General features: G+C 43.3%; 1 protein-coding gene across 3 annotated transcripts in view; it reads left to right on the plus strand.

The window, feature by feature from the left end:
• LOC130532683 (intermembrane lipid transfer protein VPS13B-like) overlaps positions 1–14,987 on the plus strand; it is a 231,590-nt gene that overhangs the window by 97,781 nt on the left and 118,822 nt on the right. For all 3 annotated transcript variants that reach the window (XM_057045445.1, XM_057045444.1, XM_057045446.1), the window contains exon 22: positions 7,413–7,546. In XM_057045445.1, the coding sequence (XP_056901425.1) occupies positions 7,413–7,546 (134 nt within the window). The remainder of the gene's footprint in view (positions 1–7,412; positions 7,547–14,987) is intronic.

Genomic DNA, 14,987 nt, shown 5'->3' on the forward strand with positions numbered 1-14,987 from the left:
TCAGGGATATGAGTACATGCACATATACTCACACATTACTGCAGGTACTTGAGTACCCTTAAAGGAAAGTCTGAAAGCTCTGGGAACAAATGTCAGCGAACACATGACACTCTATGCACTCGATGTACTCAGTGGAAGCACACGCACATACAGGACACCGCCTCCCTCACTGTACTGGGAGGAATAAACTGGGCAGGCGCTGTGATTAGGAGCTGTCCGTGACACAGCACAGAAACTGACTGAATGGGGAAAACTTTTCATTTGAACTAATCTGGTATCTCTCCCAATCGTCCACCTTCTCCTCCTGTAGACTTTCATTCTTTAGGCTTGTCTTCACTCACATTAGGCCCCAGCGATGAAAAGGTTGAAATGAATGCATGAAATGCTGGTGTAAGCTTCTGCGAATGTGTTCCCCACGCAATCCTGTTTGGAGTGAAGTCACTCTGTTGCTGTAAATAACCCCGCCTGTGCGTGATGTCCCACATGCTCCAGTGTTTTGATAGGAAAAATGCTCATTTGACAGTTTGGGTATAAAAAGGACCATTAAGGCTGGTCCTGCACTGGCTTTAAAAGCCCTCAGCTGCAAGGCGTCTGTTTCTTGTTTGATCAGTTCTGCACTTTACATATGGCAACATCTTTGCTTACTCACATTTCAACAGTCTATTCTCTTATTAGGGGTCGTCAGTAAACAGTCACTTTGGCTTCCCTGCACATGAAGCTTAATCAAGGCTGTAACTTGTCAGCAGCACTCAGCTAACTAGAGTACATTGGCTATTAACGTGCATGACCTCCAGTTTTCCAGCTGTCGCTCTCTCTGACGGCTTCCTTCATCTCTCTGTCTTGCTTTTTGTTTTTCTGCAATTGTGCCTGTTTTTCCATTTGGCTAACTTTTTGTTCTTTGTTCTTTTCTCTCTTTTATTATTTTTTTTAGGTCTTACCCCCCTCCTTTTGTAGGCAAGCTGTTCCATTTCTGACACTCCAGCACGCAGGTGTTTGTAAATGGCTGTAAACAACACCGAGGCTGGGCTTTACAATGAACCGAAGACACGCACGTTCATATATTCTCACGTAGCGTGTAGCTGTTGAAATGTTAAGTGGTCGGCACATCTGGCCTGTTACTGCGTCTGTAGGCATGTTTGTTGTTAGATGTGCGTATTTGTATAAGGCGTCTGTATTATTGGATTATATTAGTACATGAGAAACATATACAGAGCCAGACTCCGGTTATTTTCTTATCCAAATATTTCTCTTGTGAAGTGAAAACAAGACACTGGTAACTAAGAGCTGGTACCTTTGCAATTCAAGCCTCTGTGCCTTCACCCTAGCAATCAATGGTGGAAAAGAGCAGGTAACTAAAGGAATATTATCTTCTGTGGAGTTTGCACAGGAGTAGATGTAATGAGAAGTTACAAATCGTTTCTGTGAGCAATCAGAATAAGAAAAGGGCAGAGGCTTTTAGCCCCTGTGGTTTTAATCAGGGTGAAATAATAAGCCTCCCAGCTGTCAGACGACCTTGATAGGCTACAGCTCAGGAAACCCAGAGCAGCAGGTACGGTCTCCTTCATTCTACATCATCTGACTTACATATGAGCACATCCTTCCTGCAGTCCTGCAACTACCTTTCCTCTCCAGCGAGAGGTGTCCAATGAGGAAGACCAGTCCAAGCAGAATGCACATGTGTTAACCCAATAACTGTAGTTTTACTGAAAAGAGAACTGCATTAAGCCCAGACTCCTTAAAAAGGCCATATGCAAAGGATGTTGGAGTGGATTCTTTTCCCTTGTGAAGGACTTTCTTCACCAAATCACTTCACAAGAAAAGCTGCTGACATCTAACATGTTCTGATTGGAATCACACTCTCTGAAGATGATGTACCCGTCGCGTCACCATGTGTAGAGTACACCGTGAGTACGATCTGCTTGTTTGAATGGAAGGTGACTCCAGCCGATCGGGTGTGATACACAGCAACGTTTAGGTGCAGGTTTCTTTCTTTTGTGCAGCATTTTTTAGTCACCTCTGTGTACGGAACAGACACGTGCAGGTTGTTTGCCAGTAAAACATCATGCTTATTCATTTTGAGTGTTGCTGATACTGACTTGACCTGCCCTAAATGATATCATGGGGCGTCTTCTGGGACGATTGCACTGGTGTTTGGCAAATTTAGCTAGCGTTCAGTCATATTATTTAGCATGTGTGAGCTAGTTGTGTGTGCAGGTTGCTATAATACTCCCTTTGAGGTTTGGTTTAATTTGCTTTTTACACTTTTGTGTTGATTTTTTATTTATTTTTTCTACTCATCTGTCACAACATCTGTCTGAAGGTTTCTACCTTTGTGATAATTGAGTCAAAGCATAAAGGTGACACCTACTGGACCAATTAGGCACATGGCCTCTACATGTATGTTGATGTATGAAAATATACGCCTAATTTGTGATTGTGTTTAAAACACAAATGACAGATTTGCAGGTTTGCAGTGAGGGTGTGTGATTTGTTGTGAAATGAAATCATCTGATGTATTGGATATGTGGAATATTGATACAGTACTGTTTTGTTCTGCTTGATTATAAACTGGCCAGAGTATTGATTTTCTGTGCCGATTGATTATCACAGTTTTCCACTGGAGGTATGGGTTTCAACGGAGAAATCACCTAAGGGAACTAGAGTAAAATCCTAATCCGCTGGAAGAAAATCATTTTCGGAGGTTTTGTTTTTTGTTTTTTTGCAATTCAAAGCCTGCTCAGCTAAAGGTCTCCTGCTTCCAGTTGGCTGTTTGAAAGCATGTCTGGCACTTTTATGATGTAAAGAGGGTATTATGTTGTTTTGTTACCACATTCAGCCTAGCTACAGTTTCACAGTAATCAAGGGGGGGACTTTCCTGCAGACCTAAGGTGTCTGTTAATGTGTAGGCAAATGTGCAGAGACACACTGGGCCAGTTCACTCGGGACCCTTTCTGCAAAAGCACCGAGGGCAAGGTGATATCATACCGGGGTTGTCTGGCTGCCCAGTTTGAATCTCTAAACCCACGTCCACGTGAATCCATCTGGCAATGAAGTATTTGACTTTATTTCTTTCTTTTTTGTTTGCACATGTTAAATAATCAGCGCACTTGTTACAAGATACCAGTGACTCTCGGAAACAGCAATTAATTGTACTGGGATCACCTCCAGAGGGAGGGTTTAACTTTGAAAATAACTAATGATTAAAAAGAAAGAGAGAGAGAGAAAATCTGTTTTTTTTAAACTTAAATACACTGCAAAAGAGGAAGTTCTACTCACAGCTTTGTCTTTGATCAGGATTATATTTTATCACTGCATAAACTACAACATTCACAGTAATTGACTTCTTCAGCACATTTTCATAATTGTATTTTGGTTGGCTCAATGATTATTATTATTACAGATAATATTGGTCTGTCTTCATCGCTCTTGGTCAAAGTCCAGCCACAAATACTGATGAATAGGCTACAAGCAGGGAAGGTTTGCAGTTTTTTTTCATTGAAGAATTCAACGATTAATTCACAAATATTGCTCAGTAGCATCAATCCGGAGGTGTTAATTCTGTAAAATTAAGACAGTAGAATTACAAGTTTACATAAACCCGAGTTGTTTCCCCTCGTTTTGAGGTTCAGTCCCACCTGCCCGCACAATTACACCACAAATTGGTCCACATAAAACTAGCCTCTAAGTATTTTCTTTATTCGTCTCTAATGAATGTTCTTGTTGGCAGCAGCCCTCAGTTCCTAATCGAGGGGCTCCCTAGACCCAAGCTTTTCATTGTTCTCTAACATCTACCAGAGTTGTAATGATCTCACCGGCTAGCCATCGGCGCTGTGAGAACATACGTCTTTTACTGGGAAACTTATCTGATGATCTGGCGGTTCTTCTTGAATCTTGGAACAAAAGCCATAGCCTCAATTCCTGTCTGCTTCACGGGATTAGATATAATCACCCTGTTTACTGACAGGACATAAGGAAAACTGAAGAAACGGGGACATTTGTATTGATGATATTGGAAATGTGTAAGTTGTAAGGGTGTTTGTGACTAATGCATAGACTGGGAAGACTACTTATATGTATTTGACCATGAATAACAGTTTAAGAAGACACCAAGCAGGACTGAACAATCACACTAAACTCTAATCCATACCCAAGAAGCATGATGAAAGTCAGGAAGGTTTTTATTGGCTGCTGTGCACGCTTCAGAGGGGGGATAATATTTTCACTCTGCAGTTATTTATATAGTTTAATTTTTCTGGTAAAGTCAATAATTTATCAAGGTAATGATGGTTGGGCTGGGGAAAGAAAACAAGAAAAATGAGGAATAATGAGATAGGAGGCCCCCAAAGAGGAATGCCTGTAGTCTGTAGGGGACTTGTGAGCTCGATTAAAAGGTCCGTGGCCTCTGCGCACCGATGAGCCCATGTAAACCTCAGCCCGACTCCCCAGACAGGCAGAACTGTCTGTGGATGTATGCTCTTTCTGCTTCCATGAATGATAAGCGTAGGGGTTGTGGATGTTGGCTGTGGTTTTTGAGGTTGAAGTGAGAGACCAGAGAGGGAAGTTGGGGCCGAGCTGCGGTTAATTCAGATGTGGTTAGATTAGTGTGAAGCTGGAGGTGGGTTCTTTCAGATGACTGGGGAAAAGGAAGGACATTTGTTATGTGTGAGGAGACGTGTCTTTGTTTTCACTCTTTGCAGGTTATATAACTGAGTGTGAGCGTCTCTCTTCCTTCCTTATTGGAATAGCGATAAAGACATTCAGTTGGATGTTGTGATGTGTGTCAAGAACTTTGCACCGCTGTTGTGAGGAGCTTTCCATTTCTATGGCGGCGTTGTGTGTAGAAATTATACGTTTGTTTGATCTGCACAGTTCCCACAGCAGAGTTCACACCCTTCTGTGTTCGCCAGCCATGTTCTCTGCTCCTGCACTGTTGTGTCATACATCACCCGGTGAAGCAACACTGATTTGTTTCTTACTCTAAGTCAACAGGCTGTAACGAGGCCTTGGGTCTCTGCATCGTCTCTGATCCTTTGACACCAGCTCAGGCAGCGGACTTCAAAGACAGCAGCCTTTCACATGCTGGAAGATGTGATTCAACGTTAAAGATGATGAGTAATTACCAGCAGAACATGAGAATGTTTATATGGGACCAGACTGGTGGCTTTGGGAGGAAGGTGGAGGGAGTGGCTGAGAGTTAGAATGGAAGAAAATGGGGAAGGTTGTGTGGTCACATTTTGCTCATTAGGCTAATAGCCCAGTGGCAAAACAGAGCGTGGAAACGGGACGGAGCTACGATGGCCACCCCACTTTCAGAGCACTGTTAGGTCTTGTTAGCCTTGGGCAGGCTTAAGATCTGCAAACTCCTATCATATTTTTATTTTATTTGAATTCAGATCTCATGCATTCTCTCTGTCTTTGTCATTGCCTCCCTTCCCCCCTGCCTGATTTTTTTTTCCCCCTCCCAAAAGAAATGTCAGGCGCCAAGTCACTATAACAAGATATGGCAGTTTCACTCCAAATACGTAACGACCCCAGGATTAACAAACAGGGTCCTGGAATGGTATTTAAAACAAAGCCGGGCGCTGAAGGGAGACTGACCTTGCATTGTTACTGTGCTTCATTTCAGCACTTTTTCACTGGCCTTGCAGTCTCTCTGGGGAAGGACTTTTACAATCTGGCCTACCCCCAGTGTCAGAAAAGGTTTCAGGAGATGGTTAGCCATGAGGTCAAAAGAGGTGGGGCAGTAACTTTCTCCTATAAAGAAAACTACAGGCAATATTACCTTTGAGCCTGAGCCAAGATGAAATAATCTCAACAGGAGTCACTCATTTGATGCAGATTACAGTGGTTTCACAGTGCATTGATTGAAATCCTGGTTTCAAGACTGCTAATTGAATTTTTGTGCTGGCTTCTTTTCCCTCCATTCTCCTTTCATCATTCCCTTAATTACCTGTAATTGTGTCATGTGTTCTGTTTGTACAAAGGGAACACTCAACCCTCACCTCAACAGTCTCGGGTGGTGTCACAGGTTAATGCGATATATTGGAAGGTCACGGCCTTGTGGTTGTGTCTGATCAGTAATGAACCTGGAAGGTTAGCTTCTAGGAGCTCCGCCATGTTGAGGCCTGGCTAGCATTTGAGTCTGGAATCTCTTTCATTCTTTTCTGTTGTCATGGCAATGTTTGTGTGTATTTGATTAGTATTGTGCTTTACCGGTAGACTGAGTGGGCAGAGAAAAAAATTCTTCTGAGGTGAGGAAGCAAATTAAGAAATATAAGCTGCCAAAAAAAATTGTGCTGCGTGGTTCCTCAGCACATGATGATGCAGTGTTTGCTGGTGTTCTAACAAATATGAACCCGTTCATGGTCCCGAGATACCTGATGCTGCGTGAGAGAAAGTGCTTTTAGAGAGGCCAGACACAAAGATCTCAGCTTTTTGTCTGCTTTTCTCCACTAAAACACATACACCTGTGATTTTAGTCTTTTCAGCTACACACACACACACACACACACACACACACACACACACAGAAAATTGCACACAATTTTAATGCATGACAACCATGGTAACTGCCATTTTTACTGTTTCCCTCAGCCATACACTCCTGTTGCCACGCCAACCCCTTGCCTATTTTGGTGATTCTGGGGAATGTGGTGTCTGACTAAGCGCAGCAGTGGCCCGTGACATCACTAGTGTTTCATGACAACTCTGGGAGAGAGGTGCTGAGCAAGGCAGAACTGTAAATCCAGGACTATGTCTTAATGCGTCTTCAGAGAAACCCCCTTGCTTCACCCTTGACACTCTGATAGCTTTAACATCCGCAGACCTTAGATTAACCTGCTGCAGTGTATCTGTGTGTCTGTGCCTCCTCCTTTGTTCCTACGATCCCTCTATGTTTTTTGCATGTGTCTTTACCTTAAACAACTGTCTCGGGAGTGTTTTAGGTGTGTTTTAACCTTTGGGATCACGTGGTGTGAGCAATAACTAATGCAGAGGTTTGTTACCAGGTGAACTGTATGCTTGGCTGTTGCCATTAGTGTCAGACAATCAACCTTTGTCTGGACCGCAGCAGGACATGTCATGTCTCTGGTCTCACAGGTCCTGCTTGCTGTAGAAGGAACCTTCGCGCCAACATTACATCACCTCAATGAAGTGACACCTAAGGGTCATGTAAAATGATATCGTACAACAAATGGAAGTAACAGAGTTGAATGATGGATGAAAACCATACCTATATACTCTGTATAACAGTATATGTTACAGGTTGCTACCATGTTTCTCTGGTAAAGCAGTTATTTCATCTGTCTGTCAAAGGTTTAACAATCCGTACATCAGTAATGGGCAGTACTGGAAAATGTAAAACAACCAAAAGTGACCACTTTTTTCTGTTTAATGTGTTCTGTGTTTTCTAGAATCGCGCCCTTTGTCCATCCCAATGAAGGTACTGCCTGACACAACAGCCGAAGAGGCCTGGACAACCTCCGAGGAGAGAATGAAGGAGCTCATTGCCAATGCCTGGGACGCTGTTAAACGCCTCACTCTGCAGGTACCAAACACTGCTCACGCTTTTCTCCTCCTTTTTCTGCTTACTGAACCTCCTCGGCTGAAAAGAACTTCTTGAGCTACCTATAATCTACTGATTAACATTCAGTAGGAATAGTTTGGCCTTACTGTTTGTCCTAATATTCACTTTCAAGCTGCTTTCCTTCAGCCCTCTGTGTGGTTGTGGACATGCGCCTCTCAGGACCGTAGCTCTTATCCCTGTTTTACATAGCGATGCATACGTAATGTCTCGTGTCCCTTTGTGGTGGTGGGACATTCGGCACGGCTGTCTGCTCAGCAGGATGCTCATGTCTGTGTATCTAACCAGATAGTCGAGTACTCCCATTGTGTGACTCTGCGCTACATCATGACTGCACTATTTAGCAGAGGCCACATCACAACCAGCCCCAGCTGAAGTGCATCAAGGAGTGCCGAAAACCCACTGACAGTGATCCACTTGCTGTAGGAAGGGGATGTCACGGTGTGTGCTCTTGTACTGTACATGTGTGTCATCTGGTGAAGTACAGTACTGACTGGTGGTGTCTGTGTTCAGAAGTGTGTGACCATTTATGAATGCTGGTTTTCAGTCTGCAAATATTATTGTGAAAAGGGTGACCACAATCACCCAGAGTATTTATTTTGTGTTTTTCTAACTACAGTATGCTGGTTTTCGGTTTAGTCACTCGGAAGTATTTTAAAATATTAGAGTTGTGGCTCTACGATTTAGACACCAGATCCATAGAGATCCCACAGATAACTGCAGCACTGACAGCTCGCTGCCAAGAACACAGTCAAACCGACACTCACATCTGCCGATATCGGCTTTTAGAACTGCATTGTCGTCTGTGCAGCATTAAAATGTTGTTTTAAAAGGTTTATCCGTGGCAGGAGGGACCTTTTTTTCAGGGTATTAAATGTGTAGTAAAACAAAATCAGTCTGTAATTGGCTTATAGGCAAGTTTCTTTGCACGTATAAACAATAACCTGTGTTGCAGAAGTCCAAAAACTATTCTTAATTCAATTTAATTCTAATTGCTAGGACCACACAAACTGATGTCAGTCAAACATGAAAGAAAACATGACGTATCCACATTGAAATAAAGCTCCAGAGCCCAGGTCTCATGTCAGCCCGCTGAGCTGTTTACAGTACTTCCACAAGAGTTAACTCAACCCTCTAATAGTTTGCTGAGCCCGTCATTGCCTCCACTTTGGTCTGTCCCCTTCGGCAGCACGACTGGGACCACACCACGTACTGCAGCAGTAATTAGGAAACAGTCTGTCCTGTTGACATGAGAGTGGAAGCGGACCAAACCAAAGGACCCAACAGCTGGTACCCAAGGCCTTGGATATCCACAAAATTAAACCACTCCATTTATTTTAGCATGGTGTAAACATAATACCTAATGGCTCACACTTCTCTAGCACATGTAGCTAATTTGCTATGCGGTGCTTTCTCATTTTACAGTATGGGGTTAAGAGTGATGGAGTGAAGATGGTAGAAAGAGACAGGCAGAGAAAAGTCCCAAGCCTATTTATTATTGTACGGCTGCTGAGACCACTTAAAGCTGTTTAAACAGAATTGAAACGGATGATAATTGGTAATTTAAATAAAATCTTATAGTCTGTGTGATAGAGGTTAGTCATGATGGTTTGTCACTGGGGTCTTACACAGATGTTAGACCCTGGGCTGATATAAATGATACTAGCTATAAAAACTGTGATAATTCATATAAAAAAAGGACATTGCAGGAAGATTTAACTTCTAACTGGTGTCTCCAGTCATTTGTTCTCTCAGTGTCAGCGTTGCGTCCAGTCAGTTTTATTCATCTCTTGAGTCTTAACACAGAACAGCATAGATTTTTGTGACACTTGCAGTTATTTTAATTTTTCATTCCATACATTTGGATAACATATCGACCCTGTCCCAGGCAATACGCCGGATCGTTCTCCTATGTTGCTGTGAGACGACAAAGTCTCAAAATAATCTGTGTAGACAGATCTGTCCTGCTGTACTGTCTTTTTTTTTTACTGGATGACTCTCTACTTGAATGCAGTTTATGTAATGTCTAAGACACATATCCCACTCAATGTCTGACACAAGAATAGCTGCTGGAAAAATGTGTTATTCCTATTTGAAGCTTTCGGCTCTGAAATGCACCCTCTTTTCCTTACTGACAGATGCAGTGAGCTTTGAGGCTAAATGATGTCAGCAAGTTTTTCCTGATCCATTCAAAGACATCTTCTTATAATCTGAACAAATGATCTCTAGAATAAGTCTTAGCCAGAGCCATAGGCCGGTAAAACATTAATTCTCACATCCTAATTTAAAAATATGAAACTGTTGCTTTTAACAGACAAGTTTTCCCACATTTGTCTGCGTTTGCTTCATTGAGGTGTTCTCTGGTGAGTATGAGCTGAGAATGTCAATGATGCAGAATGACATTCACCGTGTTTTCCCCATGTTGCGACAACCATGGTGAGGTCAGGGAATCGTATTGCCCAACTTGAGCCCCTCACGCCTAAAATGTCTGACATTATGTTCAGACAGATCATCCGTGTCGTGTACACAGAACAGTGTGTGTGTTTTTCCTTGTAGCAGGCCGCTAATTCATGCAATGCTGTAATGTGTGTAGGTGGTGTTACTTTAGAAGTCACTTCATATTAGGGCTGATGCGCAGCGGTGCAGTTGTAACCATGGATACTGTGACCTGGCACATATTGAAATGGCCACCTGACCTCAGCCTTGGTGTTTTAACCTCAGCATTACTTACATAAATCTAACTGTGGTGCTTGTTGCATCCACAGTTCCCGCTTTACCTTTCCTCTCCTTATGTCTTATTTCATCATTTTTCTCCCTCCAGCCAACTCTCTCATCCCTATTCCCCTTTCACCCTGTCCTGCCCAGTGTTGGTCCCATTCTCCCAGTGGATATTCATGTCATCTGCTAGCCCAGATAATAATTACAAGTGATCAGAATGGTTATTCTATCTTGGGAATTTTGCAATAATTCCTTGTATTTAACACATAAATGTGTTCAGTACTGGCAAATGAACACGTTGCTACCAAAACTGTAATGGGATCTGCTGAAACAGAGAGACGGTTGCCATGGAAAAATGAGGTAACACTGCTCCCTGCAGCTGCCATGCATTAATGAGTAGGATATTTTCTTTGAAAGAGCAAATTTGAAGAAAAGCAGTGGGGTAACCGAGGTAAAGTGATAGAGAGGTGACAGAGGTGGGGAAACACGAGACAGGAAAAAGAGTGGGCAGAAGGTAAGATTGGAGGAGAGAAGAAACTACGTCAGGTAGAAAGGATCATGTGTATGTTTGGTGTGGCTAAGATCAAGTTGGCCAGATGGTTTCCATGAACGGGATCTGAAACTGACCCCTGATTGGAGCGCTTTTCACAGGCACATGACTTCATCCTCTACCTCCATCCTATCATCCTTCCTTTCAACACCTCATCCTCCCTGTCTGTCAGGTCCTAGAGCTTCCAAATGAGCAGTTGTTACTGCTTTAACTCCAACCCTTTAAACACCATTTCTCCGTGTGGATTGCAGTTATAAATTGCCAACAGCTCAAACATGCAGCAAACCCAGGGAAAAAAAGCCCATCTTAAATGTAAAGGATATGGGGTAAATGATAAATCTTTTCAGACTCTGCCTGGGAATTAATAATTTGTTATGGTAGTTGATTATCCTCTCGTACAAAACTTTCCCACATTCTCCCCAGTGCGTTCCACTTACTGTGTAATAATTCTGTATTTCAAACATGCTTGTTTAACTTACAAGCAGTTACACAAAACATGTGCCTGCTCTGACTGGACTCCATATATTTTAGTGCATTTATCACAATATAAAGCTGTCAATAATTGGAGCTATTAGAAATTGGCATGCAATGTTGTAATCTGAAGTCAGGCTAAAGCTGAATTTAATTCTATGGGCCTGGCATTTATATGCTTATTATGCATCGCTGTTTATGCTGAAGTGATTGTATAAGAGCTGGCAGAACCTGGTGCTTAAGTAGAATGCCAAGTACTGATTGGCTGTAGTACTAACATGGGGGTTAATGCTGAGGACAGAATCCTGAGAACAAAGTGGAAGAAAGAAAGTATATAGAAAGGAAAATGGCCGATGCACAACAAAGGTACCAATAGAATATGATGTGCCAGAGGCAGAAGGGTACACATTCTCCTCCGATTACGCCTTCGGCCTCTCTGGAATCGCCTGATCTAAATCAAGACCTTAAAATGAAACATTAGATGCCTCATTAGCTGTTTACTGGGTGAGAACTATGGGTGTGTGTGGAGAACAGCGCTCAAGTGTGGCCAGAATCCCGTTTCATCATCTGGTGTTGTGTCAATACACCAATGACCTCACAGTCATTATAGATACAGGCACATATTTGACCCTCTCGATGGGCCGCACTGGAAAAGTGCTTACCCGGATTCTCTTGTGTCTGTAACCTCTTGAACCTAGGAGGCCCAAAGACCTGGGACTGATTTTCATTAGGATAGAGACCAAACATCCAGCAAAGCAGCTGCAATTTCGGGTTAGGGATATTTAAAAAGGTTTCTGTGAAGAAAATGTTGCTTTTTCACCCTAATCTTCTTGAAGTGTTTGAGGAAGCTTGTTTAGAGGTGAGTTTGGCTAAATCACCGGCTCGTGCATCCACCCTTTGTCTTGGGACGGAGAGGGAGGCCATGCCAAAGCCAGGTCAGATCAGATCAGCTTGGGTCTGACAGTTTGGCCTTCATGAGCTTGTTGCAGCACATAAATCAGCGATGGTGAAAATTTGCCAGAGTTAGCCAGTAAAAACTCTTTTCATCTGCAGTCCATCATTGTTTGATCCAACTTGGCCTTGGATGATGTACTGTTCAACATAAGCGCCATCAGCTCCTCAGAGCAATCATCTGGCCATATTGTAGATAAACCCCGCTTCATAGTATTGACCAACGCACAGTGCGACGTTTTCACGGTCGGTGCTTCAGTTGGGAGGGCTTCTGTGCAAGTTGCCTGTGCTTTAGCTTGTTCTCAGAAAACAAACATGAAACACAATTTAGCTTTGCCTTCCCCCCCAGTGACCCATTAGGCAGGATCAGGCCATCCTCAGGTGTCATGGCCACCCCTCAAACCACATCTGTAGTGGATCACTACGGTTAAAGTGATGAAGGTGTGATGGCTTGAGATCAGGGGGTGGGAGCAAGCCAGACAGGCCAGGCCAGCCACACTCCTTAGGCCACTGTTGGATCAATAAACGCAGCGATCAAAGTTGCAATTAACCCACCGCGCTAACACAAACAGCCAAGCCAGCAGAAACAAACAAAGCCTTCAAGTCACCTAAAGCGTTTATTTTTGCAGATTTCCACCTCAGCCAAGGAGACCTCCAGCGCTTGTCAGCTTCTGTAAGCAGTGTTAGAAGAGAGGAATGCGGGGCCACAGGAATGGCAGGCTGCCCAAATGTGTAGCCGTGCCAGGCCACCATCTTATTGCTTGTGGTGGCATGTGGGTGAGACTTGGCCTATCTGCTGTCAAGAGGCATCACGTTCAGATGCCTTTCACATAGACATCAGAGGGAGTCGGGGTGACTGCTTTCTCTGATTGCGAGAGATGTGTGTATATCCTCGCGCCGCAACACACATCTGCACAGTGTCATCTTCAAATACACACATTAATCATGTTCATTTATAGTGAGAGATTATTTACACTGGTTTTACACTATTTACCATTACCCTCGCTACTCTAAATATGTTTTTGGACAGAGCTGAATGCAGGAGGATGTGAAGGGGCAGCACAAGGTTAAAAGTAGGTGTGGTATCCACAGAGATCAGATTATTTTGGGGGGGTTGCACTGTGGACCTTCTGTTCATCTCACCAGCCACTTAGGAAACACAGCGTCCCATCTGGTGCAGGAACAGGAAGATTACATTTGGAGAGGTATCAGGTTTTTAAAAACAAAGGGATGTGTTTTCCGTTTGCTGCCGATCTCTCCGCTGAGGTTTTTCTGCTCCAGAGTTGCAAATGTTTTCACCCGGGATGCAGGCGGGGTGTTTCTAATTTCCTCTCCCCTATCTCTGCGATTTCCTCTGTGTCATGACTCGCGTATTGTGTGGGGCGGAAAAGTGTGCGGTAGAGTAAATGAGGGGAAGTTGTGTCCGTCCTTTCGTGCTACAATGTGAAAGTTTAATGTGCGATTGTGGGGTTTTTTGGGGGGGTTAAAACCACGGCAAGGTTATCTTGGCCTGCAGGGCTAGTGCTGCACAGCGCCTGGCTCGAGCCTCCCAGTTTCTCTTCCCTGCAGTGATATAAAAACAATAACCCCAACAGTGGATCTGACCACTGCGCCTCAAGATGAATGTCTGACACATTGCGCTCACCGCCTATGTCCAGGATACTCCGCTCTGACACAGATGGTATTTGTGCTGTCAGAGCCGTGCAGCAACACAACTGTGCTGCTGATATTCTTTTTAAAGAAGAGGCACTGAGCGTTACACTGTCATGTAGCATCAAACTATACGCAGTGTTCGTACAGCTGTCTACAGGCGGAGCTTTTTTGATTTGCTGTTTATCACTGCAAGGGGCTTATCTGCAATTTACAGTGATCCTTTTCATATCGCCAGTTTTGTTTTTTTGTTTTTCAAATCCAAATTAAGAACGGCTGCCAAAGTGTCAGGAGCACAACATGTTTTTGTGCAAGGGTCAGAGTTTAAAAGTTTAAACACAGAACTGAACTTAGCATCATACACAAAAATGTTTGATAGTCAACTGAGTCATCGTTGATTCACTGTAAATAACATTTTAAACCATGGCCCACGCCTTCACTGAACCTTAAACTGGACACGTACAAACATATTTTATCCTTATTTATTGATGATATTAACAGCGCACTCTTGGCTAAGAAGTTGCTTTTCATTAAAACGAGGCTCCCCATTTTGTCTTTCACTAGCAGGGCAGATCCCAAGTGCCTCCTGTGGTTATATAGGCCATTTCCACATGGCCCCAGCCTTTTAAAGTTTGTTTGGCCTCTTGGCTTCCTCTCTCCTAGTGCCTGCGCTGCTGGAACCAGATAAACCATCTTCTCCAAGACACACACCACACAGCGCTGCTCCTAAGAGGAGGAAGTAAAGGATGCTTTTTTGTTGGATTGAAATCAGCACCGTTTGAATCGGGCTCCACACGTGTGGACCAGGATGATCACGCCTAAGCAGAATGTACTACAGAAAAATGGAACGAGCCCATATTTACAATCTGTGATGTTATGCCAAGCTTGGATGAGAAGAACGACATAGACAAAGTACAAAAATGTGTCTTCAGGCATTTTACCAATTAATCACAGAGCTTGCCAAATGGGAATGTTTCGGTTTTTAAATATTTCAGGCTTTTTTGTGCATCTCCCTTTCCTAGCAATATTTATTTACTTCTGACATCATATGCTGGCTTCCTCATC

The sequence above is a fragment of the Takifugu flavidus genome, chromosome 10, assembly GCF_003711565.1.
Source record: "Takifugu flavidus isolate HTHZ2018 chromosome 10, ASM371156v2, whole genome shotgun sequence".
Taxonomy (NCBI): Eukaryota; Metazoa; Chordata; class Actinopteri; order Tetraodontiformes; family Tetraodontidae; genus Takifugu; species Takifugu flavidus.